General features: G+C 46.3%; 2 protein-coding genes across 4 annotated transcripts in view; both read left to right on the top strand.

The window, feature by feature from the left end:
• Window positions 1-5546, top strand: part of LOC131404482 (peptidoglycan recognition protein 4-like) — a 156357-nt gene extending 150811 nt beyond the window's left edge. For all 3 annotated transcript variants that reach the window (XM_058539186.1, XM_058539185.1, XM_058539184.1), the window contains 3 exons: window positions 39-237; window positions 3210-3328; window positions 4585-5546. In XM_058539186.1, coding sequence (XP_058395169.1) covers window positions 39-237; window positions 3210-3328; window positions 4585-4763 — 497 coding nt within the window. In that variant the 3' untranslated portion in view covers window positions 4764-5546. The remainder of the gene's footprint in view (window positions 1-38; window positions 238-3209; window positions 3329-4584) is intronic.
• LOC131404487 (peptidoglycan recognition protein 3-like) lies at window positions 209-25236 on the top strand. The gene is made up of 8 exons (XM_058539189.1): window positions 209-237; window positions 15119-15214; window positions 16944-17145; window positions 19191-19309; window positions 20257-20409; window positions 21671-21869; window positions 24294-24412; window positions 25058-25236. Exons 2-8 carry the CDS (start codon window positions 15166-15168, stop codon window positions 25234-25236), a joined length of 1020 nt encoding a protein of 339 aa, XP_058395172.1. The 5' UTR covers window positions 209-237; window positions 15119-15165.
• The last annotated feature ends 2462 nt before the right edge of the window (window positions 25237-27698 follow it).

Raw genomic sequence — 27698 nt, 5'->3', positions numbered from 1 at the left:
AATGAATCCTCATGTCCACGTATTTTGCCCCACCACAGGTTGCCCCTACATTGTCCCTAGGTCTGCTTGGGAGGCCAGGGAGGCCCACTGCCCCAGGATGAACCTACCGGCTAAGTACGTCATCATCATCCACACCTCTGGGAGAACCTGCAACATGTCTGATGAGTGCCGCCTGCTGGTCCAAGATATCCAGTCCTTTTTGATGGATAGACTCAACTTATGTGACATTGGGTATAAGTAAGTCTATTTGAGGATACATGGGCTTCTTTTCCCTTGGGGGCAGTCACTGAACCTTTGAAAGGGAGGGGAAAGGGGACTAATATTTACTGAGTGCTCACCATATAGAGGTGCTCCATATATAACCACACTGATTTCTCACACAACCCTGGGTGGGCCTTAGTTAGGATAAAGCCAAAGGAGTGGTCATTTCCCTTGAGCATGTTCTCAAAATGTGAGTCCTTTTTAAAGGTCATGTATTGACATGATGGAGGCCAAGGGTTTGCTTAAAAGATATTAGAGGAAGTTGTATGCATGCAAGGTTGTGAAACCCGTAGAAAGGATAATCTAAAGGGTGTGCCTTTTTCATGCAATCGCCTCCCACTACTCAGTGGCTCAGGCTCTGCCCCTTGGTTTGGCCACAACCGGAGGTTTGTTCTCCTTCGTTTTAGACTGTTCCTCTGCATCTGGGAACTGTCAACCTGCTTGGGGAGAATATCTTTCCTGTCTGAAGGCAGAGGCGAGACCAGATAATAGCTTTTGATTTCCCTAATGCCAAGGTCCGTATATCTTTAATAAAGAAGGCATCAACCTAACAGGAGAGTAGAAACTTCTTGAAGGGGGCCTGCAGATAAGATGTCTGGGATTAGACGCCGTCTAATGTCCCAATAGAAACAATCACACAGAATTTTAAGTCTTAAGATGGGCCACCACTAGCCCAGAGGGCATATTGGTACATAACAATCAAAGGAGCCCTTCTCTAGGGGTGTTCATGGCTTGGCTAGTGCAGTTGGATTTTAGTCCCTGCTTGCCCCCACGCTAGGCACCTCTGTGCAGGGTGCAACCACCAACCTGTATGCAGAGGCCCTGCCTTAGATGGATTTGCCATTACTTGATACATGCTTCTGGGCTGACTGCCTCTCCTCTCTCTGTCCCCATTTTAGTAACAACCCTTTCAAGATAGGAGAAAACTTTTTCTTCAACGTCTGTTGTCTATCAGGTCCTACCGTATGCTTTGTTAGGTTCTGCTATGCAGGATTATTCACAGCATTGCTCTGTTTAATTAGAGCAGATACCTGAAAATTGACTATAAAATTGGAAATCCTAACCTGGAAAATGATAGAGGCTGAGGGAATTCCTTTCCCTTTTCCCATTCAGGTTTCAGAGGGCAGTTTCCTGTCCCTAGGTTTGGCCTTTTATTGTGTCTTCTGTACCATAAGTTAGTGACCATGCTGTTGCTTACCTTGAGATGGTCTGCAGTCAGGAGGAAACACCCACTTGGGATAAATTAAGTCACTGAGCACATGATTGAGTGCCTACTCTGTGTGGGCACTAGGATCTGCTCTGTGGATGCCATCAGATGTAGCTCAGATATGGTTCTTGCCTTCTTGGGGCTAAGACTCTGGTGAAGGAAAAGATAATTATGCAAAAAAATCCTAATAGAGTACATTAAGGGTTATGATAGAGGATGCATGGGGTGTAAACAGGAGGTGTTTTTTAACTCTCGTTAGGTCTCTGAGGGAATGGGTGTGAAGGAAGCACTACCTGAGGGAGTAACGTATTATCTGGGACCTAAAGGATGAGTGGGGGCTGGTCAGAGGAGGGAGAAGTGTTTCAGGCAGATGGAAAGGACTTCTGTGGAAATGCCAGATGCCAGCCTGAGAATAGTGCCTTTGAGGAGCTGAGAGAAGTTTATTATGATAAAAATAGATGCCAAAGAGGAGTATGGTGAGAGGTAAGGCTGGGGAGGCAAACGGGGGCCTTATCATGAAGGATCTTGTCACTTAAGCTGGGGAGTTTGGACTCTGTGACAGGGGCTGAAAGCGGGTTTTATATAAGATTTGTAGTAGAAAGGCCACTCACAGTTTCAGGAATGGAGAGGAAAAGGGCAAAACTGGAGGTGGTGATATCAATCTCTGAGGACTGTGTAGCAATCCAGGCAAGACAGGGTGGTAATATGGCTGGGGGGAAGCAGCTGTCATGGAGAGAAGTGGAGAAATCTGAGAGGTCAATGGAGATTGGTGGTTCACTATGAGGGTGCAGGGGTCAATGAGGGAGAGTGGTTGGGAGATGCTGTTGACAAGCCATTAGCGAGTGGATGAAGCAGGTGATTGATGCCCATATTCCTGGCTGGGCTGATTGGAGGATGGATGGTGGTGCTTTTCACCAAGATGGGGAGTCCAGAAAGGGGAACAAGTGGGGAAGAAGGTGGCTCCAGATGTGTCCATGTGGACTCTCCTGAGTGGTCACTGAAGCAAAGGAAGTGGTTGGGGTAGTCCTAGAAGAATGTGTCGAGTGAGAAGAGGACAGGTCTTAGGGCAGCATGCTGAGGAACCCTACATGTGCAGGAAAGCACACAGGAAGAAGAAGTGCAGAGGAGTCTGAGGGGCAGTAGCCAGAGAAGAAGACAGCTGAGAAAGTGTGGTAGATGGGAGCTTAGGGGAGAGAACACTTGAGAAAGCAGGAGGGAGGGGTCAGTAGGGCACCTGTAGCGAGATCAGGTAAGGCAAGGTCAGAGAAGTGTGCTTTGTACTTAGTGATGTGGAGGTCACAGGTCACCTTGGGGGAGGCAGTTTCATGGGTGAGGTGCGGGAAAGGCCAGGTGGCAGAGATTGAAAACTGTCACTCTTTTTCTTCTTAGGCTGAGAGCTACTTGGGGCAGCCAGATGGGCTCATGAGACTGGACTGCTGGAGATTCAGGAATTTTAAGAGCCAGTTGTTAAATCATTGGTAGCCTGCAATCAGCCATGGTGGGAATTTTACACCACAGAAATCAGTAAAGTCTACAAATCAGGGCTTCCTGCCCTCCCACTCCTCCATGAGAGCTGGTTTACCAGCACACCACTGACAAGGACTCTGTCTTTTTGCAATCCAGTGCCTAGAATTCAATAGCTAATCAATGTCTGATGAGTAAAGGCATGAATGAATGAATGCAACAATCCCAGAGTGCCTCTCTTTCATGCTGGTCACCATCTCCCCTTGCTGTCCTCTAGCTTCCTTGTGGGCCAGGATGGTGTCGTTTATGAAGGAGTGGGCTGGAATGTCCAAGGCTCCCACACCACTGGCTACAATGACATTGCCCTGGGCATCGCCTTCATGGGCACCTTCTCAGGTAAGAGGATGCTTTGGGTAGTAGTGGTCGTTGTACAGTCACATGTCACTTAACCTCGGAGATAAGTTCTGAGAAATGCATTGTTAGGCGATTTTGTCCTTGTGCGAACATCATAGAGTGTACTTACACCAACCTAGATGGTATGGCCTACTACACACGTAGGCTATACGGTACTAATCTTATGGGATCGCTGTCTTGTATGTGGTCCATTGTTGACCAAAATGTCATTATGCGGCTCATGACTGTAAGGTGTTTGAAGGAGAGTATCTGACACGGAAGACAACGGCATCAGACTCAGGCATCATTTTAGTGCCTGCAAATGCTGGATTTACCTAGCTTCAAATTTGATGTTTGACTAAGCTCAGTGTGACCAGAGGTGACCCCCAGACAGAATGCCCACCCTAAATCTACTCCCTTCACACTCGACCAAATGTCTCTCTCTTTCAATCTCCAAGGCACATGTAAGACAAGAGGAAAAGATCTTTGTGGACGTTTTTTTTGCTAGGTTTTTACCACGGCAGCAAGGTAGGGACACTTGCCTTATTTGCCACAGCTGCAGATGAGCCTCTGTCTCTGCATCCAGAGTGCACGCTGAGAATTGTCATTGCTCAGAGCTCTTGATCAGAGTTTGTTTAGATTCAGGGGTGTTTTGCTGAGCCTCTGGGAAGAGGAGGCCATGTCACTGGGGCTGGTTCAGGTTGATACTAAAATGGGTGTTGGGTGGGAGCAAGGGGTGACCCAGGAATGTGCCTGGAGATGGGGCTGGGCATATGAATAGTGCAGGAAACATCAAGTGGCTAAACCAAGGTTTCTCAGTCCATGATTGACATTCTGGATCAGATAAGTCTTTGTTGTGGGGCTGCCCTGTGTACCACCCCTGGCCTCTACCACTAGATGCCTTTAACATCCTTCCCCTAGTTGTGATAACCAAAAATGTTTCCACACATTGCCAAATATTCCTGGCAGGGGCTAAACTGCACCCAGTAGAGAACTACCAATCTAAACTTTTGCAGTGGACAAAGGCTTTGTACATCCCCAGAATAATTATATATGTTATCTCAGGCTCTTCTCTTTTGATTCAGGAAGAACTTTGGTGCTGAGGAATCTGAAGTCTTGACTTGGTTTTCTGTCTGTCTCTATAGAGTGTCTGGCAACAGTGGATATGCTAGCTTGGTGGTTGGGGTGGATTAGAGGGGATCTAGGAGTGGCAGGGCGCCCTGGAATCCTATAACTGATTGGCTGGCTGTGTTTTGCAGGTACCCCGCCCAATGCTGCAGCACTGGAGGCAGCCCAGAACCTGATCCAGTGTGCAGTGGATAAGGGATATTTGACCCCCAACTACCTGCTGGTGGGGCAGAGTGATGTTATCAAAACGCTATCTCCTGGGAAGTCTTTGTACAACATCATCAGCTCCTGGCCTCATTTCAAACACTGAGGGAGCCCCTGCTCCTTCTGAGATTGCTCCCCCTGCCTCCTGGTTGCTGGGCCTCCCCTGCCCTCACCCTCCATCCTGGTTCAACACCTCGTGTCCCCTCTCTGCCAGCCCCATCGTGTCCCTCCTGTCTGGGTTAGCATAATCATCGCCTGCTGGCATCCTCCAGCATCACCCAAACCCCATATCTGGGCATTCCCAGCCCTCTGAATCTGGACCCAGCCTTTCTCTCTCCTCGTCTTCCTTTCCGCTGGGCACCCACCTCCTCAGCCAGGTGAGACGCCAGGCTGGTCTCTGTTTGAATTCTCGTTCCCTTTGCACACGCCCCTCTGCCTGGTGTGCCTTCCCCTGCTGTTTGCCTGGCAGCCCCCAACTTCACCCATCAGCCAGGTCAATGCCCAGCCCCTCCTCTCTGCTCACTCTGACCTGTCATATTTGGATGCAGCCCTGAGTTTAGGGCTCAGTTGTTTATGGACGTGTCTGTTCTCTCCACTGGATTGTGAGGTTGTCCAGTTTTATTCATCTCTGTGTCCTCAGTTCCTCAGCAGTGTCTGGAAGCCAGTAGGTGCTATAGATGTTTGTTGAAGAATTGGATGAATAAACAAATGAGTGGATCAAGTCCCTGTTCCCCTTGCCAGTTTGCTCTGTCATCCCCACTCTGAGGACGACTTCCTGGAAGGTCCCCCATCCCTCCAGCATTCCCTCTGTTCCTGTTCCCTCCCAGTCTGGGGCCAGAGCTGGCTCTAGTTGCTCATCTGTAATGGTTGCTGTGTCTCTCGAGTCTTGTGTCCCTGTCCCCTCTGAGCTTCTGAGGGCAGGGACAGTGCACTCCTACAGGCCCAGGCCCGGGCTGTGTTCACACTAGCCACCCAGTGCCTGCTGCCTTCCCTTGCCTGCCGAGCCCTCTGGGCGTTGGGCTGAGCAAGGACCCAGAGTCATGGGACTCGGCAGCCCTCCACGCCTGGGCTGTTCAGCCTCTTATTGGAAGCAGAAGATGTGTTCTTTGTTTTCTCTGGATCTTAGTCTGGAAGAAAAGGGAGGAGAGACAGAGGATAAAAAATGGATAGGATAAATAAAAGGAAAAATTTGTGTATGAAGAGCTGTAGATTTGTACCACACTGTGGAAGATCTGTATCTCTCTTCTCCAGTCACACTGTGCTTCCGTACTGTGGGGATTTCCACACGTTTCCCTGAACTCTGCCCCCCTTCTATTTCCTCCTGTCCACAGACTCCCCTCTAAGTGGGCAGAATTTCAGGCAGTATATGTGTTTTTTGCTTTGCCTGGAGGATAAGATGTCTCCTGTGGGCAGTGGCTAATGGTTTCGCCTAGTGACCAAGGACTGGAAAGAGCAAGATTGGACAACTGGTGTTCCATATGAGTGTTCATCAACATTTGTTGCAGAGCAGAGTCTTGATAATTAGGTAGATAAGATGATTTCAGTCTGTTTCCCTAACCACCTGGGTACTTGCTCAAGGGACTTATATAAGTAAGTAGCCATGTGGCAGAGATGAAGGCTATACCTGGGCTCAACAACAATGTCCTTCCCTTCACTAAACCAATCTGGCTACCACTCCTGTTGGATGTTCAACCTGCAGTGGCAGAGGCCAGTAATGAGTTCCCAATTGGCACTGTTACCTGGGAGATCCAGCCACCACCTGGCAACAGCCTGATTACCTAGTGGTAGAGTTAGCAGCTTGTCTTCCCTATAAGAGACACTTGATATAGATATGCCACCTTGCATGTAATGCTTCTGCCAGCACCACAACCTGTGGACTTCTGGAATGCCTTGTTCACAATCATGGAGTCTCACACAGCATGGTTTCTGGCAAAGACACATATTTGACAGCAAAAAAGGCATAGTGGAAGATGGTAGCCCCAGCACAAATTTTGAATGTCCCCCATAAAAAGACATAAATCAACTAAGATAGCAAAATGAGTGAAAAATCCGTAGGCAAAATAAACACAACAAGATGACAGAGTATCCTCACAAACGCCAAATATGAGCAGGTTGGGACAAACCAACAAGAGCCATAAGATCCATATAGTATCAAAATCTGTGTAAGAGGAAGCAGAGGAAATAGCAGGGTGCCTGATGGATCTGAGAACCTCAAATAACTAAGATGTACTTGCCCAAAAGTTTAGATAGCTCAGCAGGTAAAATCAAGATGGGTTTACACCCTCCAGCGGTGTGTGCATACAAGGGTTCTGCGGTGCATTTGCAGGACCTGGACCAGTCAGGTCCTATGACTCTCAACACTAGCCAGCCGAAGTTCCCTTCTAGGACCAAGTCCCACAGGGGAGAACATCTGGGAAAGAATCTAATACAGGTCATGGATAAGAGATACGGAAGAAAAGAAGAAGGTTCAGATAAGAGTGGGTATGAGGAGTCAAGCTCGGAGCTCTCTGAACAGAAGCAGCCACATCCTTGAACACTTACTTGACAAGGATGACGAAGAGGGAGCTCTAGACTGGTGATATTAGAAAAGCTATCTCAAACCATACATCCCCTTTAAAAGTTCAGGAAAACTAATTTTATGTAAAATAAGCAAGAGAAAGGAATTGAGGTCCAACCCCATATAAAGTTATTAGAAGACAAAAAGACAGTCAGGTCAAGAGGGTGGGGCCCTCATGATGGGATTAATGACCTTAGAAGAAGAGACATCAGAGATCTCCTTCTCTCTCTTTCTCGCTCCCCACCATGTGAGGACACTGTGATACGGCAGATGTCTACAAGCTAGGAAATGATATCCCACCAGAAACTGACCGGGCTGGCACTTGATCTTAGACATCTAGCCTCAGAACAGTGAGAAAATAAATTTCTGTTGTTTAAGTCACCCAGTCTATGGTATTTTGTTATGGCAGCCTGAACTGAGACACCAATATATCTTAATTTTAATTTTAAATCTCAAGATTTTTGAATAATCATGGCTGATGTAGTTGAATTACAAAACTAAAAATAATATGCAGGCCCCATAAAATGTGTCTCCAAGCAGTCAGGTGCAGCCTCTGCTCTGAGGGTAGTTGTTGGTGTGCTGGTCCAGTGTCTCCCTTCCGGCCCTGAAATTCTTAGGGCGGGGACCTTGTTTTGTTCATCTCTGTATTCCAAGCACCTAGCCAGTACCAGGTACAATGTGGCTTAGTAAAAGTTTGTGATTTTTGGAGTCCATTCCAAATATTGCCCTCCCTGAGAAGATTTCGCTTTGTGTCCACCTACCTGACCCCTGGAGCTGCATCCTTGGCAGAAGACTCTTCGAGTTTCCCTGAACACTGTGCACCTCCTTCTATTAAGTTGGACTGCCTGGCACGCTGGTCTATGATTGTTGATGTCTCTGCTTCTCCTCTAGATTGTGAAATCCTTGAGGCCAGGGTCTTATCCATGGCTCTACCCTCAGTGCTTAGCATGGTGCTGGGCAGGGCCTGGCCCACAGTTTCTGCTGAGTGAATAAATGCTGAATAAATAAAGGCATGAATGAGTGAATGAATAAATCAATAAATGAATGAACATCAAGTCTGTTCACCATTGTCCTGTGATTTTGCTGTAATTATATATAATCACATGATATATATTATATAACTATATATAATCGCATTATACATATCATTACACATTACATATGTTATATATGATGTATTTCGTTCAGGTGGAAAATAAAATGGGGGAAGAGATGGAAGGGAAGAAGGATCAGGAGATGTCTGGTAAAGAGGAGGTGGACCAACAGCCAGGGATTCCACATTTACTGTGGGCCATCCACAGAGGGCAGTCCTCACTGCGGAATCCCACTTCATTAGTGGGTCCCTTGTCTCTAAGGCCATAGCAGGCGGATGGTTATTCCAACCTCTGCAGGGCTTTGGGGCTCCAAGCTCTCACCTTTAGCCTGATACACAGGAGCCCCTGCCCCAGACTTGGCTCCTCACTGTAACCAACGTCCCCAGTTAATAGTGAGGGGGCACAAGTGGTAGGTTCTTCTCTTCAGGGGTGCTATTTGTCACAAACGGTGGCACCTCTGCTGGTGCATGAACAGAGGCAACTGTCCTGACTGTGTTTTTAGTCACTGGGAGGCAGCCATGGCGTTTCTTCAGATGGCTGTTCAAACACAAAACAGAACAAAGCAAAACAGAAGCTTATTCGCACCCATTCAAACCAGCATTCCTTTCTCTTCCCCAGGACAGAGAGAGTCTATGTCCTCACATCCCGCTGATGCCTTTGGAGCTTTTCTCCTTCTAGAGAGCAGTCAAGGCCATTGAGACTTGATTTTGCCTTCCCCCATCACTGGGAGGTGGTGGGGGTTGTTCCACCTGATGCACAGAGTGACTGTTCCAAGTTCTCTTCCTCTAGCTCTGAAAGATCAGAGTCCCCTGTGCCCACTAGATGGTGGGGATGAGAGCTGTATTCTAGATTCAGCTTTGCCTGACTTTCTCTGTGGTCTTGAGAGTCTTTCCCTCTCGGGGCTTTAGTATTCTTTTCTTTAAAATGAGGAGTTTGGACCACTTCTAGAGCTGATTAGAGTTTTCAGATTCTATGTTACCATGACCCTCAAGGCTCCAGGTTCCTCTTCTGAATCAGGTTTACCTGCTGCTCCACCAGCAGAAGACACCCTTGTCCTATCTGTGTACACTGACCTCTCCTCCCTGGAGGAGTTTGAGGTCTGGAGAGAGTCACAGACTCCCAGAGGTGGTCCTTGAGCCTAGCACCTTCGAGAATGAATTCCAACCCTCTGCTCCTCAACCTCTCCCTTCATCCCAGGTCTCCTCTCAAGGTGCTTTCTGTAACCATAATATTATCTGGCGCTATAGTCTGCAAACTTCTTGACACTGTCTAATGCATTCATAGTCTACCCACTCCCCTGTGTCTCTTGTGCATTAGAAGGTCTCAGCATACTCTTCAAGACTCAAAAGTGTCTTCAGACCGTGGTCCTGTCCTTTGGGCTCAGTCCAGACCAAGACTTGATCACTCTGTCAGCCTCTAGGCTCCTTTGACGTTCACACTGAGAACACTTCTGTTATCTTATTCCTTCAACCCACTCAACTCCAAATGCTTTCCTCTGACTTCATCTCAGTTGTCCCTGGTCACAGAGGTCATCATCTCTGGGGACTACCTCACTTCCCAAACTGAGAACCCTGGAAATTCCTTTTATATTCCCAGTCTCTTATACTTCTAACACTGTTCCCACCATTTCACTCCCTGGCTGAGCTCAAGCATGACACCACCGAATTACAGCTTAATAGCCCTTTTAATAGCTTCAATTCCTGACTTGATAACCCATTCCTGGCCTCCCTGTTCCTCCTTATAATTCCTTTTACAAAATATCACTTTACAGACAACATGTATTTCCATACTGCACCTCATCGTCACAACAATTATTGGTGTTTGAGCCTATGTCCCACATTATATTATTAACTCCTTGAAAGTGAATTAATTCTTGTTTTACTTATCTTTGGATAATGAGCTTGACATAGAGTACACCTCGATAGTTGAGTGCAGAATAATTGAATGAATAAGATGGTTTTGATTTGAAGGATTGGTGTGGCCAGGAATATGGTAATGCTACAAATATGTATAGAACACTTACACGTTCTCCTCAAAAGATACTAAAAAAATTTCTAAAAAATTCTGTGGTCCTTTTTCTCCAAAACTTTTAAACTTGGCAGTAAATGAAGAAGCTGAAATTTCTTTTGATACCCCTAATATTTTTTTTTGCCCGAGAGCTTAATACTTATCTTTCAGTATCAACAAAATATTGAAGTATATTGAAATGAGATTTAACAAAAATTAATTCAAAACCATCATTTGTTTTTGATGGAAAAGTCAAATTAACACCTTTAATAAAGATATATTTCAGAACTCAACCTAAGTTATATATTTTATAATAACCATTTTTAAATTCATTGCCTTAATAATAGCTTGGCATAATGTATTTAATAAAATTATTTTTATGAGAAAAATTATGTAGGAATCACAATTCAGTGTTCATAATGTTCTTGAAAGCAGACAATTTAAAGAAACTATTAAAAAAAAGAGGCAAGAATATTTATGGAAAATGTATTAATTATGCTAACAAATTAGGAATCCCTTGACTATGACAATAATTTTTCCAGTGTACAAAATATTAGAAAAAAAGAAGAAGACTCATTTCAATGAGTCTCATATCAACCCATCTATGAATCAACCAATATTTCAAACTTTTTAATAAAATGGATGTGCAGTGTCATTTTTACAAGAAAATTCTACAATACAGATAGAAGATTATGGCCTTTTTAGTATTTAGATTTCACATAAATTTTGAAAAATTATGATGAACATGCAGTATTACAACCAGGTAAAATTTTATAATTGAAATAAATTGATGAACATAGTAAGGAAAGTGAAATTGATTAGACATCTGTGTATGAGAGAGTGGAGACTGTTCAATTTTCTCAGTCTACTGTGAATCCTGTTGAAGTTGAAACATATTTGCAGCAAAAATGTATTAGACATCTTTCTGACTACTTTTGTAACTTTCAAGACGTATTTAACTTGGATATCAAACACTAGTGGAGAATATCACTTCTCAAATTAAAATGTATTTAACATGGCCCAAGAAAGACTAGATATCATCAGTCTCTCATCTTTAAGAGAATGAGATACTGGATCAAATAAGCGTCAAAATTAGTATAAAGAGTTTTGTTCCATAAGGGTAAACTACACAACAAATTATTACATCTCAGTGACTTTTAGTTCTTAATTATTGTAGTTAAAATTTTTAAGTGATATTTTATGGTTAATAATTTGATATACATGATTTATACAAAGTGATTACCTATCATAATTGTTTTTTTATTGAGAAATAAATAACATACTAACCACAATTCTTAACTGTGTGAGGAGTACCTTTTCTGATTCTCATAACAATACCCCACGGACTATCAGTGGCCTTGCCTCAGATTTTCCACTAGTTAATCCCCAAGTGTCCTTTAATCTCTATCAGGGACTGCAGGGCTCTACCTATTTTCCTTTCCCCTTTTGGGCTGCCACCACTCCCTTTACCACTTGGATTTCTTCTTTTACAAGTCTGGGCTTCAGAGTAAGAGTCTCCTCAGCTCTCCCTGAATGGGAGATGAGCTCACAAACCATTCTCATTTTAAGGAATTTTTTACTAATCCCAATGGGAAAAAATCCAGAGTAATAAAAATTTCAGACATGAGGACGTTGTCAAGGTTTAGGAAAACTTGTAAGCTCACTTCTGTCATTGTCACCAGCTGTAATTTCTGGTCCCTTTGCTAGATGTCGCTTTCTGAGGCCTGATCCCCCACCTTTATGGAGGATGGAGCTCATTAAACATGTCTCCTTCAGACCCCAACAGGCATACAAGGCTCTAGGTTCCAAGAAAGATCTTCCTAGCTCTTGTTCCTGAAGTTGATTTGAGCCCATTGGTGTGTAGAACATAGTGGTATTCAAGTAGCCTCTCGAGATGGCAGCGTGCTTTTCAGGACCTCTGGTCTGAGCACTCCCGTTTCAGGGGGCTGCAACTCAGGTACCCTTGGCAGAGCATGACTGGAAAGTCTTATGTGTAAACCTTCTCAGAGAAGGTACAGGGATTCTAGGAGACTGGAGCTAAAGACTGAGACCACTATGAGGAGTGGGTGAAAAGGTGGAGAGCCCCTGGTTTGTAGAATGCTTCTGTGGCATTTGTTTCAGACAGTTTGGTGCTGATGTGGGGGTGGTAGATGAATGGGCCAGTGGCCACAGGGTCAGAATAAGTTCTAGAGACTATGACATACTGTGTGCTGCCTCCTGGAATGTACTTTTCTATTTCTCCGCCTCTATCCTGGTGGAAGGGGACATGTGGGGCAGAGTGTGGTGAGTGACCTCCATCCACAGCCTTCACACTCTTGGAGCAAATCTGTCTCCAAGGGCAGCAAGTCGTCAGATGTTGGGACACGACCCCCAGGTTGGCCAGGCTTCTTCAGAGCTGGGGATGAGGAATTTGCTCAGGGAGGATTGGGCAATCTCATCCTTTCCCAGGGAGGAGTTACCTGGGCTTAGTCACAGGGTGGGTCCCCGTGCTCTCAGCCAGAGTCTGGTCTCACCTAGTTCCTCTCAGTGCTATGGACAGAGCCGGCTCAGAGCCTCAGAAGTCTGCTCTCCTCCTCCTCTCCACCTTTTGTTAGGGATCCTGGGCTTTCCTCTTCTCTCTGGAAAGCCAGAGCCCCAGTGCTCCTTCCCAGGGACGGAGCGCCCTCTAGTGCACAGGAGAGTGAAGGCCAGAGGAGGCAGCAGCTGGAGAAGGGCAGGGCCAGAGGCCAAGTCTGGAAGGGAGGAGCGCCAGCCAATGAGGGGTGAGCCGCCTGCACCCTGACCTTCGGGGCTGGGACAGCACGGGACCCACAGGTATTCTGAGTGTGAGTGTGAGTGTGTTTCTTCTTGAGAAGCCCTCTTCTCCCATCGAAGGGACAGGACTCTATCAGGCCAAAATGTTAACAGGGTGGAGAGAGTTCCCCTCTTGTATTCTTCCACCAAATAAAACTTTCTCTATTCTAAATTCTCCTAAATAACTTTAGTTCTACTTTTCCTGAGTCTTTCTTGCCAAGGTCAAGGCCCTAGGGTTACCTCTACCCAATTTCTTCCCTTTCTGTCTAGCCCTGGATCCTTATCTATTATGTCTCACTTGTCTCTTGTTCGAGTATTTCATCTTTAAGTATTCAGAATGCATAGTAATGAGAGCCAAGGAGGCTGAACCTTGGCTCCAACCTATCTTGCCAGCTCAGTGTTTGCGATCAGAGGTGGAGGTGGGAGACACTACCACTCCCTGCCCTGGCATGATCAGAGGCTGGGCTCAAACCTGGCAATTTTAGCTGTATGATGTGACAAGCTCAGGATAGCTTTTGCCACATACACATTCCCGTTTGAGGAAGCACCATGATCAAGTGACCAGTGTCCAAACTTTCTGTTGACCAGAACTGATTGACGGTTTCTAGGTAGCTTTGCAGGAGGCCACCTCTTTTCCTGGGATGCTAGCCTACAGGGCTTCCATCTTGGGCAAGTTAATCCTTGCTTTTCATTTGGCCGACGAGGGAGGCTGAACACATTCCCACATGTTTATTAGGTGCCTGTCCTCCTCTGTGATGAGCTCATTTTGTCTTCAGTGCACAGTTTTCCTGAATGCACAGAATCCTGGGTCTTATTCGCCAAGGGATTGCTTGTCCTGATCCAGGAAGCTCCTACATGCTCAAACCTTAAACTGTCATTCTAAACACTTTCCATCTGGGGACTACCAATTATAATATAAAAACTCTGGAGGGCCATGATCTCCCTCACTGTATCTCAAACTTCCTATAGTTTCTCAGTAGGATTATTGGGAGAAAAGTTGATGTTTTTGTTGACATCTCAGGGAGCTGATATTTCATTTTGATTGAGCACAAGTAAGCAACTCATTTCCACCTGAGAGAGCTGAAAAGAAGCCTGCAGTTTGAAAGGACCCTAGAGATCCTGAAGTTTACCTCCTGGGCCCACCTTGAGACTCTCCTCCATCAGAAACTCAAGCGGATGGTGGAGAAGTTCCAGGCAGAGGTCCTGGAGTCAGACAGACCTGGGTATGAATCCTGACCTGCCCCTACTGGTTGGGTAACTTTGGGCAAGTGACTCAAAGTCTCTGATGCCCAGTTTCCTGATGATAAGTGTGGGTCTCCTAGGTCATTGTGAGGATTCTTAATGAAATATCTGTGAAGTCCTCAGCAAATATCTGGAATGTAGGATGTAATCGGTAAGTGGTAACTGCTGTTGTTATTATTATTCTCACACAAGAAGTTAGTTGAGCATCTGTCAGATGTCTTTGCAGGGTGGAGGACCAAACTGGATGACTTAACATGTCTCTGACTCTCAAATAGTACTGGGTATGAAGCCCACCCCTGCCTCTATTTGTAGTTCATTCCTTCTGAGCCTCAGTGTTCTCACCTATAAATAAGTGGTTATGAATATCTTATAGGATTAAATATAAAATTGCAGCACTAGATGTGAAAATACCTACACAGAGCTTATTCATCACAGCTACTCAAGCATTTTATTATCTTTATTATCTGTTATTATCTATGCTGGGAGGCCTAAGATGAGGCACTGGGCTCCTGTGAGGGACCAGGAGCTCTCAGGGTAATAAGAGTTTGGTGAGTGTGGTAGCTAGACAGAGGTGTTGGCACCCTCACCTTTGTTGAGCACTTGCCAAGGGTCAGGCCCTGTGCTGGGGACCCTGAGAAGGCTCACCAGATGCTGGCCCTCGGGAGGCCCACAGTTGGGCGGGGAGGCAGACAGGGGCACCATGCAGTGGGGTGGGTGCCTCGTTTGAAGAGTGAGCATGGTCGGGTTAACTGTCAGCATTTCTCCTAGGGCTGTGGTCCACTCTCTCCCTATCAGTGTTCTGGGACCACGTGAAGATGCTGCCATGTCTTCTTGTCTTCTCTGCTGTGGGTCTCGGGGCCTGTGGTGAGTTTTCCTTCACTGGGTCAGAAATTCTTTTCGCATCAGCCCTAGCCTGGTTACATTTGTAAATCATCCTCTCCAGGATCATCACTCCTCCCTGCCAGTCCTATGTCCCCTTCAGAGCCCAGTCCAGGTCGCCCTTCCCCTGATGAGATGGGCTGCCGTCCTCCCCAGTCTCTCCAGCCTGCCTAGCATACCTCGGCCTCAGTGTCATGGTCATGTATTTGCTCCTGATGATTTCACAGCAAGTCAGAATCTCAGAACCATGGTGGAGACCCTAAGTGACCTTGTCTTATAGACAGAGAAACAGGCCATATGTGGCAGTGACTTGCCCAAGGTCATCTGACTTTGGGGAGGCTGCAGAGTGTAGTAGCTATGAACACAGTCCTGGGGTCAGACAGCCTGGGTTGGAATCCAAGTCCGCGGTTTAAAACCTGTACTGTCTTAGACAAGTAACAACCTCTCTGAGCCTCAGTTTCTCATCTGTTTAGAGGGAGTAGTTAATTTGCTTTGCTTATCTCATAACATTGTTTTAAGCCACAAATCTGATAGTGCCCTTGAAAATGTCTTGTAAACTACAGAGCTGGCCTGCAGGAGGTGATGTTGGTGACGTTGCTGGTTCTAGTGGTTATTGCTCCAATGACCTCTGGTATTGAACAGGCAGAGGGGGTTGAGGCATGTTCGTGATGACTAATTCTCAATTAATCCTATCTAAAAAATCTAGTTTGTGAGGGCAGTCACAACAGTCTGGAAGTTTCTATATTTCAAGAAGAGTCTGGATCAATAGGTGCTTAATCTATACATGTTAGCTCAAAATGACGATGACCATCTTGGTATGTGACACTCTGATCTATTAATAGGCATGCAGGCGAACCTGGAAAGGCAGAGCTGCTCAGATAAGGAGGCAGGAGAGACTTTATTGTCCTGAGTCCTTAGGGAAAGGTGTGTTCCAGGAAGGAGAGAAAACCCAGGGAGAAAAGACAAGGCCCTCAGTCCCCAGAACTCCGTAGGAGAGTGGAGACACCCTATCCCTCAGAGAGCTCCTGGGAGCTCCCAAGGTAAGGATAGTAAGGGAGCGCTCAGGGGTCCTGGGGTCCTGGGGTCCTGTGTGGGACTCTCACAGCCCTGCCCACAGTGAGATTTCATCTGAAAGAGAGAGACATGTACCTGATGTTCATGGAGCTTCTTGTGGGCTCTGGAACCAGGGAGCCCCTAGTTTGACGACAGTAGCAGAGCTTTCCTCAGAGTCACCGTTCTCAGGGGAGGGCCAGACAAAAGACACAGTCAGAGACCTGGGGCAAACGCCAGTGAGGAAAATGCATCCTGAGGCATGTATGCTGATCTGTTGCAAGAGAAGTCAGCTCAGAACCACCTGGGTTGGGCATGAGTGTTGCTGTGGCTGCTTTCTGGAGGTGGGGAGCATGAAGCAGGCCAGAGAGGAGTTGAGGATGGGCTTTATCCTCTAGGGAAGTACAAGGAGGAAGTGTTTGCAGAACAAGGCAACTTGACTTCCCAGGCTGAGTGCAGAGTCTGCATGGGGATTGTTTTAGCCTAAACAGGACATGGAGATGCAAAGGGGAGGCTGTGGAGGGTGAAGGCCTCTCCAGGTGCCTCTCCCACCACCGTGGGGCGGGGGGGGGGCCCTGAAGTGACAGGACTCAGGATGGCATGGACAGCCTGCCAGAGGAAGTGGGTTGGTCTGGAGCATGCCATCCTGTGGTGCCCTCTGCAGGTTCTCCCACCATCGTCTCCCGCAAGGAGTGGGGGGCGAGATCACAGACCTGCAGGGCCCAGCTGACCCCACCTGTGGCCTACATCATCACGGACCAGCTCATGGGGATAGAGTGCCAGGAGCTGAACGTCTGCAGCCAGGAACTGCGGGGCCTACAGTCCCATTCTGTCTATACCAAAGGCTGGTGTGATGTGGCCTACAAGTAAGAGGCTGGTCGGGTTCCAGGAGCCCACATTCAATTTACTCCTCTGCGGGGGCCTCCCACTTCCCCTTCTCTGTTTTTTCCCATTTTCCCATTCATGTTGCTTTTATAATGAACAAAAAATGAAACACAAAAGCAAAATCCAAAATCCCCCAGGGGTCATTAGGAGTGATGATTCTGAGCCATTTATTCATATGTGTTCTTGGACTCTGGGAGCTCCTGGAAAGAAGCAGGGGAGGTTGTTTAATAACGTAAAGGGAGTCACCACCTTAGAGTTCACAGAGCTTTATAGTTTATAAAGGTCTTCACAAGTATTACCCAAGTAGGCCCTCCCAGCTACTCTGAAGAATGGGTAGGAGAAATATCCCCATTCTCTGTTTCCCAGGTGAGAATGCCGTGATCTGGGGAAGCCAGAGAATTTGCTCAAAGTCACACGTCTAGGGAGTGTGGACTCAGAGCTGTTCCAAGCCTGCCTGCTTGTCCAGCACTTGTCCCACTTCCGCACACAGACAGGGCTTTCATCCTGAGGAGCAGTCTCCCGCCAGGGGTCACAAAGGCCACCTCACAGCGAGACCAGGTTCCCACAGGAGCAGTGGCATTGGGTTTGGAGGGAGGAGAGCCCCCTGTTAACACAAGTGTGAGGCATGGGGATCCTTGCATTGTGTGCTGAGTTTCCACTCTGAAGATTATCAGTGGAGGCCCAGAACCTCTTCTTTTCCCCTCAAGAATCTACATATATATATGTAGAAGGAGAGAGAAAGAGAGAATGGGAATGACGCTACCTTCCCTGAATTTGAAAGACAAATCTAAATGATTTCTGAATTATCCATTTTGGAAGGGATAACCCACGTCTTCTTATGTATTTATTTTTAGATGCAAATAAGTAAGAGCAGCTGGAGGCTCCCGTTGTAGGCACCAGAGCCCCTGGAACCGGGTGGGTGCCTTTTCATCTGCACTCTGTGGATACTGTCTGTACTGGCTACAGTCAGCTGTTGTCCCTGCCACTTGTGCCTCCACCGCCCTGCTGCTGTCACTGCTGCGTTGCCCACTTCAGCCACAATATTTCTAAGGGATTTTAGCCACTGCATCTCTAAGTCACGTTTCTGCGGTGACAATTTAACAATCTCCAGTTTGTATAATGCAGCTGAGTGTAGCCATATGGACTATTCACATTGGACTAACCAAAGGCGGCTGCAGAGTGACAGAGGAACCTGATGAAAGTACTGGCAGCAGAGCCAGGGACGTGGTGGACATGCTGAGGCCCCCACCTCATCCTCAAGCCAGTGTCAGCACAGGATGGGAAGTTGGCCTGACGCAGTTCAAGGTCTTTGGGTGACCTCAGGGAAGTGTTCTTTCTGTGTTCAGTTTGCTGTGGAAACTCCTGGTCTATTAAAAGCTGAATATGGCAAGAATTGTGAAAACATCAATTCTGAAGACTGATTAGAAAGTGGAGGACAAGAAAGGAAATAAAGAGGCAGAAAGAAAAGAGGAGGTAGAACAAAAGAGTAGACACATTCGTTTTAAAAAATAAACTGAAAAAAGGAGCATTCTAAACAAATTTCTAACTCTCCTAAACAAATTTTTAGCTCTTCTAAACAAAAAGAAGAGCTTACGGGAATTCCTAAGGAGAAACTGAAGAAAAAGTCAATAGAATTCCTGAATTCAGGTTGATTGTTTTAAATGTTCAAATGCTTGGTCCTGTAGTTTAAAAACATGATGAATGAATTGTCATGCCCTTGAAAACTGATGAACTAATGTCCTCAGATCCTTGAGAGTCACACATATCAATTCCACTTTGAACCAAATGTGTATTTTTAAAGAGAGGTTCGGGGAAACACATGTAAGCCAAGTCATAAGAAAATTTAAAGCGTATTTCCACATCTCTTGGAAGTCTAAAATGACTTATTCCCCCTCTCTCCCACTGTTATGTCATTGAAGCATAGTACTTATTTATGAGCCTCTAGAACTCTTTCCCTTCTGAGGGTGGGTGAGAGGTTTTCTGTTACAAGGATTTGCCATTAAATCTGTATCTCCCTGCCCCACAGCTTCCTGGTTGGGAACGATGGCAGGGTGTATGAAGGTGTCGGCTGGAACATCCAAGGCGTGCACGCCCAGGGCTACAACAACATCTCCCTGGGCCTCGCCTTCTTTGGCAATAAGATCGGTAATGGTCACCCCCTCTGCCCCTCTGCCAGAGAGTTGTCTACACTATTTTCCTCTGCTTCTTCGTCTCAACACTCATCTTTTCAGCCTGCATCATACTTTGTTCTCTCTGGCAACTGTCCCTCTCTTGAAGCTCTTTTCTCCCTTGGATTCTATGACATGGCATTGTTTTTGTCTTCCTCCTCCTCTCTGGTCTGCACTCCTGTGAGAGTGCTGAAGCCGCTACTGACACTGAGCTCACAGTTGTTGCTGTCACTTCTGGAGACTGAAGTTGTGAGACTCTGAGGCTGTGGCTGGAAGAGGCAGAAAAGCATGCCTTCTCTCTTCCTGCAGCATCTCCCATTGGTAGAACCCAACCAGATACCAGCAGGCAAAGAAGTCTGGGAGATGTAGTTTGCAGATTTCTCGCCCCCCGCAAAACAGAGGAAAACACAAAGCTGGCATGGTGTTGAGAGCTAATAGATAAATAACTGGTACCTGCCAGGATCCTCATCTGCCAACTGGGGCTGGTGATGGCATTTATCTCAGAGGTTTTCTGTGAGAATTACATGAGTTAATGAATGTAAAAAGCACTGCCACATGCCTGATTGTAGGAGCTACTAAGTAAATACTGTCACCCTTTTCTCCACGCTAGGGCATACTTGACTTGGTCAGGTGGGCCTCCTTTGCATGTAGCTTTTACTGCTTCCAAGCTCTTCCACTTAGAGATGGAGCAGATAAATAAAGTCTTAGTTTGGCACTTGAAGAGGTCACCAACCTTGGCTTCCAAGAGCTCTGTCCAAGTAGTTCCTTGCCTCTTAGGCCCTCTGTCCTGGCTACTGGATCTGTTTCCTCTCTTACCATCCATCTGTTATTCAGGCTGAGGTATTCATCTTATCCTCCCTCCAGATCTAGACCTGATTGGAGTTTCTTACTGACAGTTCTGTGTTCTGTGTCATCGTCTTTCAGGCAGCAGTCCCAGCCTTGCTGCCTTATCAGCTGCAGAGGGCCTGATCTCCTATGCCATCCAGAAGGGTTACCTGTCACCCAGGTATATTCAGCCACTTCTCTTGAAAGAAGAGAGCTGCCTGGCCCCTCAACAGCCAGTGATGCCCAGGAAAGGTGAGACCCTCAATCCTGCCTCACGCTACTCCAAGTTACCATCAGCCACATGAGAAGGTATTCTTTCCTGTTGGTGTTCATTGGCTTCTTGGACCAAGACTTCTCCTGACTATCATAACTGTGAGATCTGGAAAATTCTGAGAGGGTACCTTCCTGACCTCCTTTCCTTCCTACTAGAATGCTATAGCCATGGAACCATTCTTGACATAAATATATATGTACACACATTTTCACCCAATCAACAAATATTTACTGAATACTAGGAACTCGTCTAGTTCAGCTGCAAATAAAACAGACAAAACTGCACATTTTGGTGAAGAAAGACAGAAAATGAAGAAATCAATAAGTGAAATATATGTGATGTCAGATGGCATGAAGGCTATGGAGAAAAATAAGCATGGGAATGGGATGGAGTAAACATATATACCTATTTGTGTATACTACGTGAGTACACATAGACACACACACACACACACACACACATGCCTTTCTAAATGCAAAAACCAGCCAAACAGCAACCTGATCACAACACTGAGACAAACTTGAGTTCACAGATTATGCTGACATCAGAGTGAATATTCCAAGGAGTTGGATAATAAAACTTGTACTCTATTTTGGAGTGAACAAGCAGCAACCCCAAACCAGTACAATTAATAAACACTCTCAGTAGTTTAACACTCCTTTTAGAGTGGATATTTTCTTGGACTCAAGGATATTTTTTATTAAGCTTGTTTAAATTGTAAATCTTTGAATAAAGTTTTTCTTGCTTTCATACAGGTGCTATCTTCAGTAATGATAATTCTTTAACATTTGTAGAGTTTTTTATAGATTTCGAACTATTTCCATGTACATGTGATCAGTTCAGAGAGTCAGCTGAGTTCTGCATGTCGGCCCTGCTCCATAAGTAGACACATCTGCATGTGTTTGCAATGCATATTCAAGCACGTAGATGTACTTTGTTTTTTGAATAAAATGGACATGCTCTGTAGGAGCAACAGTCCTTTCCCTTCTGCTCACACACTGCTTCTATAGTTGTTACCAGAACCTGTGGATTGTAGCCTCTGTCCTTTGGCTCCAGCCACCTGACCCAGACAATACCTATCTAGACTTTGTCAGAATCCCACAGCCGAGTTCATGTTTGGATGTGCCAAGGGTGCCAGAGTTTGGGGAGACTGAAGTGTAGGCCAGCTTGCAGTTGTGAGATTGTCCACATGTGGGCACAGGCTCATTCCCACATCCTTGGTTTTCCCCCTCACCACAGCTTGCCCCAACATCATCACGCGGTCAGCTTGGGAAGCCAGAGAGTCACACTGCCCCAAAATGAACCTCCCAGCCAAGTATGTCATCATCATCCACACTGCAGGCACAACCTGCAACGTATCCATGGACTGCCAGGTTCGAGTCCGAGACATACAATCCTTCCACATGGACACACGGAACTTCTGTGACATCGGGTATCAGTAAGTGGGATTGGTGGAAACATGACCCTCCTTTTCTTCAGGGCTGTAGGAAGGAAGGCTGGGGAAGGGAAAGGATATTTACTGAGCCCTTCCTTTGTGCCAGGTGCTTTACATAAGACATCATAGTTTATGGACCGTGTATCATTCAGAACATAGCTAAGAGTCAGTTATCTTTCCTGGGCTTTTCTCCACAAGTTGTTGGGAAGACTCTGAAAACACGACACTGGAAGCAATAGTAACAAAGCAAGACTATGAGACCCTTATGGAAAGCCCTCAAAGATTGTGCCTTTTTTATGCAATGCCTTCCAACCACTCAGAGACACAGGCCCTGCTCACTGCCTACCACAGTCTAGCCCAACCTCAAACTTGCTCTCTATGATGTTAGAATCCTACAATATCTCTGGTATTGTTTACTCCATTTTATAGATACAAAAATTTTTAACCTTGCTGGCTTCTTTTGCCTCATCCCTGCAATTGGGACAATAATACTTTATCTGTTTGAAGATAGAGAGTGAAATCAAAATGTTCCTTTAATTCCAGGTCTATAATAAAGAAACACATTAAGCTAATGGAAGAGCAGAAGCTACTTAGAAGATGCCTTGGAATTTTCATAGAAAGAATTGAGGGTTAGAGCACAACAAATTTCATTTATTCATCTGTGACTTAATCACAACAAATTTCACAAACTCTCAGGTGGATTTGCTTTTGCATGACTCCTTCTGGGCTGGCTGCCTCTTTCCTCTTAACTCCCACTTTAAAAGCAGCCTTTGCAAACAGGAGAAAACTGTTGCTGCACTCTCCAGGATTTCCACAGCCTTGCTATGGTTATTTAGCACAGATAATGGAGAATTGACTATAAATTTGGAAATTCAAGATGGAAAATTCCAGAAGCTGAGGGAGTGTTAGTTTTCCTTTTCATTCAGTCTTCAGGGACTCGATCCCTATTCCTTGACTTTTGAAACCTGTTATGGTGTCCCCTCCCACTCCAGCCTCATGAACCATCATCTCTAACTCTGATACGGACTGTAGTCAGGGCACAGCACACACTCACTCACCATTTTCTAATTTTTTAACCAATATTTATTGGGTATCTGCCATGTGCCCGGTGCTTGGTAGGATAGATATGGTTCCTTCCCTTGTGGAGTAGAGAGAGAAGATTGTAAACAAGTAGTGATAATTCAGAGTGTTAGGCACTATGATGGATGAGGAACAGGATATGCACAGGATGAGCCTCTAACAGGACTTTGGGGGAGTAAGTGTGTCAGGAAAGGGCTTCTGGAGGGATGGGCATCCAAGCAGGGATGTAGATAAGGAGTGAGGGTTAGTCAGGCAAAGAAGGACGAAGAGTGTTCCAGGTAAGAGAGCAGCATATGCAGGGGCCTGGGGTCCCGAAAAAGCACATATCTTTGAGGAACAGAAATAAATTTAACTCAGACCCAAAAATAGGTTTAAAAGAGGGAAATGGTGAGAGATAAGGCTGGAGAGGCTGAGAGGAGCCACATTATGGAGGGCCTTGGAGTTAGTCCTGACAGATTGACTCTATCTGAAAGGCAAATGGAAGGTCACCCCTCACGATAGGATTTGTATTTTAGCAAAACCTCTCTGGGTGCTATTTTAAGAATGTATTGGAAGAAGGCAAAACTTGGGGCAGGGAGCTACTGCAGTAATCCAGACAAGAGGTGATGTGACCTGGAGTAGCGTAGTGGCAGTTGGCATAGAGAGAAGAGGAGGAGTTTAAAGTAGGAGATACAATTGATGATCAATGACTAATGATTGGATGGGGCTGAAAAGAGGGAGAGGGAGGCATTCAGGATGATGCCCAATTTTCTGGTTGAGGAAATTGCAGAAGAAGATGGGTTCATTTGGCCATATTGGTTTTTACAAGTAGTGAATGAAACTATGGGACTGGATGATTGTCCAGGGAGAATATGTGGAATGAGAAGAGAGAAGGCCCTAGACCAGGGTCCCAAGGAGGTCCACATTCAAGGAAAGGAAGGTGGGAAGGCAGAGGGACCTGAGGGAAAGCAACAGAGTAGAGCAAAATCAGGAGGATGCGGGCTTGTGGAAGAGAACATTTCAAGAAGAGAGTGGTCAACAGGGTCGGTATAACCCGGAAGAAAAATAAGTTTCCATTGTTCTAGTGTCGAGGCAGTCACTGGTCACCTTGGAGGGGTCAGATTTAGTGGAATTGTGGAAACAAAGGTCATGTTGCAGCTGATTGAAGTTGCTGAGATCATTGTTTGCCACTGTATGTCTTCCCTTCTTGGGTCCACGGACTGTGGCTGTTTTGTACACATTGACACACAGAGATGTTCAGTCAGTATCGAATAGATGGATGAAAGAAGGAATGAATGATTCAAGGAGTGAATAAGCCAATTCCCCTTCCCAGCGTGACTTTCTCCATTTTCCTTTGCCCAATCCTAGCTTCCTGGTGGGCCAGGATGGTGGTGTGTATGAAGGAGTTGGCTGGCATATCCAAGGCTCTCACACCTACGGATACAATGATATTGCCCTAGGAATTGCCTTCATAGGCAACTTCATAGGTAAGGGGCGAGCATGGGGCAGAGGGTTCTGAGTGATGAAGTATCCTGTGGAATGTCTGGGAAGCATGGGGGAAAAGGCAACATTGTGGTGCCTGGCAGTGTCAGCAGAACATTTTAGCCTTAAAGTGGACTCTCAGTAGAGGATGCAGGTCACCAAGACATTTTCCCAAATACACCCATTCCCATACCCAGCTCATCTCTCTTTCTAGCCATACCCAAGGCAAGTGTGGAGCAAGAGAGAACAAAATATTTTGCAAACCTTGGTGCTTTTATGGCAAATGCATCCTCTTCCTTGGTAACCATGGCAAGAATGTGGGGGAGCATCACTGCCTGTTATGGTGAAGCAGCTGGATGGCCCAGTGGTGCCATGTCTGCCTCGTGGTTCCCATGAGAAGTAGTATGTTGTGAGGCAGTTCTCTTCCAGAGCAGTTTTGAACTTTCTTGAAGAAGCTTTGCAAGGAGGAATCAGGGAACACAGTGACTTTGTTTTCTTTTTGTGCCTGGTTGCCACAATTTGCATGAATTTGTTGGCTATGGTGGTGGTAGGGGGTGGGATGCAGAGGGAGACTGGACTAGGTGCTTGTCCCTACCCTAAGCAAGTATCCTTGACACCCTAATGATTGATAGGGTAAATGTGTTTTGCAGAAAAGCCACCAAATGCTGCAGCACTGAAGGCAGCCCAGAACCTGATCCAGTGTGCCATGGTCAAGGGTTACCTGAGTCTCAACTACTTGCTTGTGGGGCACAGTGATGTTATCAATACTCTGTCTCCTGGGAAGGCTTTGTACAACATCATTAAGACATGGCCTCATTTCAAACACTGAGGAATCCCCCGCTCATTCTGAGGTTGCTCCCCCTGCATCCCGGTGCAGGGTCTCCCCTGCCCTCACTCTCCATCCTGGCTGAACACCTCGCATCCCCTCCCTGCCAGCCCCAACATGTCCCTTCTGTCTTGGGTTAGTATGATCCTCTCCTGCTGGCATCCTTCAGCATCTCCCAAACCCCATATCTGGGCATTCCCAGCCCTCTGAATCTGGGCCCAGCCTTCCTCTCTCCTCATCTTCCTCTTCCCTGGGCACCCACCTCCTCAGCCAGGTGAGACGCCAGGCTGGTCCCTGTTTGACTTCTCGTTCCCTTTGCACACGCCCCTCTGCCTGGTGTGCCTTCCCCTGCTGTCTGCCTGGCAGACCCCAACTTCACCCATCAGCCAGGTGAATGCCCAGCCCCTCCTCTCCGCTCACACTCACTTGTCATATTTGGATGCAGCCCTGAGTTTAGGGCTCAGTTGTTTACGGATGTGTCTGTTCTCTCCACTGGATTGTGAGGTTGTCCAGTTTTATTCATCTCTGTGTCCTCAGTTCCTCAGCAGTGTCTGGAAGCCAGTAGGTGCTATAGATGTTTGTTGAAGAAATGGATGAATAAATGAATGAGTGGATCAAGTCCCTGCTCCCCTTGCCAGTTTGGTCCGTCATCTCTTCTCCGGAGATGCCTTCCTGGACAGTCCCTCATCCCTCCAGCATTCTCTTTGTTCCTGATCCCTCCCAGTCTGGGGCCAGAGCTGGCTCTGGTTGCTTGTCTGTAACTGTTGCTGTGTCTTTAGGGTCCATGTTTCTGTCCTCCCAGAGCTCCCTGAGGGCAGGGACTGGCCACACAAGTCACCCAGTGCCTGCTCCCTGAACAAGGTTGAGCAGGGACCCAGAGCCTGGGGCTCTACACCCCTCCCTGCTGGCTCCTCTGCCCAGAGGGAAGCCCATCATTTCAGATGGGGAGACAATGTACTGTAGTTCACTGGAAGCATGTAAGCTGGCTCTTGTTTTTTCCTGATCTGGAAACAAGAGGAGGAAGAAGGGGAGGAATACATAGAAGGAGCCAGACACATGGCCTTTTCCCCCCTATGCTTTTGGTATTCATTCTGTGTCTTTGCTTTTAGACTGTTTTACATCTTTTACAACAAGCCAGGTTTTAAAAGCTTCACATTTTTATAGCCCTGTGTGCTTTTCAACGACTGTCCCTCTGATCTGACTGGATTCAGTCTGTCTGTTTGTCACTTGCCCTCTGGACACTTGGCATGTAGCAAGGGAAGGAATGCTTTCTCTAGAGGGTCAAGTAGGCCCAGGGGGACTCAGTGGCCCTTCCTGATTACACAGCAACGGGGATGCGGCTCCAGAAGGAGAACCACCTGGCATGAATGTCATCCTACTGGACGACCAACCTGGTCCTTTCTGTGGGTGGAGGCCCAGCACAGACTTCCCAGAGGAACTGTCCCCAACTCTCCAACATGTTTCCTCCTTCTCTTATAACACCCAGGTGAATTTAAAAGCCCCTCATGTGGGAAGTAACAAAAGGGGTGAAAGTGAGATGCTGCAAAATGTTCTCATGAGAAAAGCTGTCCTTCAGATTTCTTGGCCTTTCTTATAATCGTCTGAAACAGAGAGTCTCCTCTCCTTGATTCAAACCATATTCCAAGGCCTCAGGGTCTCATTGGCCCCCTCCACTCTCTGCCCAGGCAGGCTTTGGATGGGGCTGTAGACTCCCTCATCTCTATCAGCCCTCATCAAGGCCTCCTCAAATAAACATTATTGCATGGTATGGATTACTGTCTTCTCAAAATTATTTACTTTTATTAGTCTTAAATATACAATATAGGTAAAATAAGGGCACTCAGCTGGTAAATGCTTTTTCAAGGCAAATTCTAAGGCAGCCCATTCCATGCAGTTTGCCTCTTCTGAGTCCTTAGTAGAGAGAAATTGTTCTCAGCTCCCCCTTCGTCATTTAAGGTGGGGTTCATACTGTTGATGCAAATAATCCATAACCAATCTATAAATCAAAATTGGAGTGAGTTTATTATGAGCCAGATCTGAGGACTTTGTAGCCCAGGAGAGTCCTTTCACAAAGGAATGGAGCACTCCAAAGAAGTGTGAGTGTACAGAGTGGTTATATACCGTCAAAGAGCATGTATCACATATGATTGGAAAGTCCCTTTTACAATAGTCATGAGGTTGCCTTGCTGGCACAGTGATTGATGAACACAGCAGGTAGCAGGTCTGTGGTCTTGAGCTGGGTGGTAACAGGATCAGTGCAGCAGGACAGCTATCAACCCTTAGTTTAGGGAGAGATGGTTATCCTTAAGGAAATGCCAGTGTGGGAAGTTACATCTTTATCTTTAAGGGCATTGTTCTTGTCTTTGGGACATGATAAATACCTAAAGCACATATACAATGCATGCTCAACGGCCATGTCAGGCTCTTTTTGGAAAAAACAAGTTCAGGCTGAATTAGTTTTACAC

The sequence above is a fragment of the Diceros bicornis genome, chromosome 4 (assembly GCF_020826845.1).
Source record: "Diceros bicornis minor isolate mBicDic1 chromosome 4, mDicBic1.mat.cur, whole genome shotgun sequence".
Classification (NCBI taxonomy): Eukaryota; Metazoa; Chordata; class Mammalia; order Perissodactyla; family Rhinocerotidae; genus Diceros; species Diceros bicornis.
The sequence above is the reverse complement of the archived record's forward strand: the minus strand, read 5'-3'. Positions and strand labels throughout refer to the sequence as shown.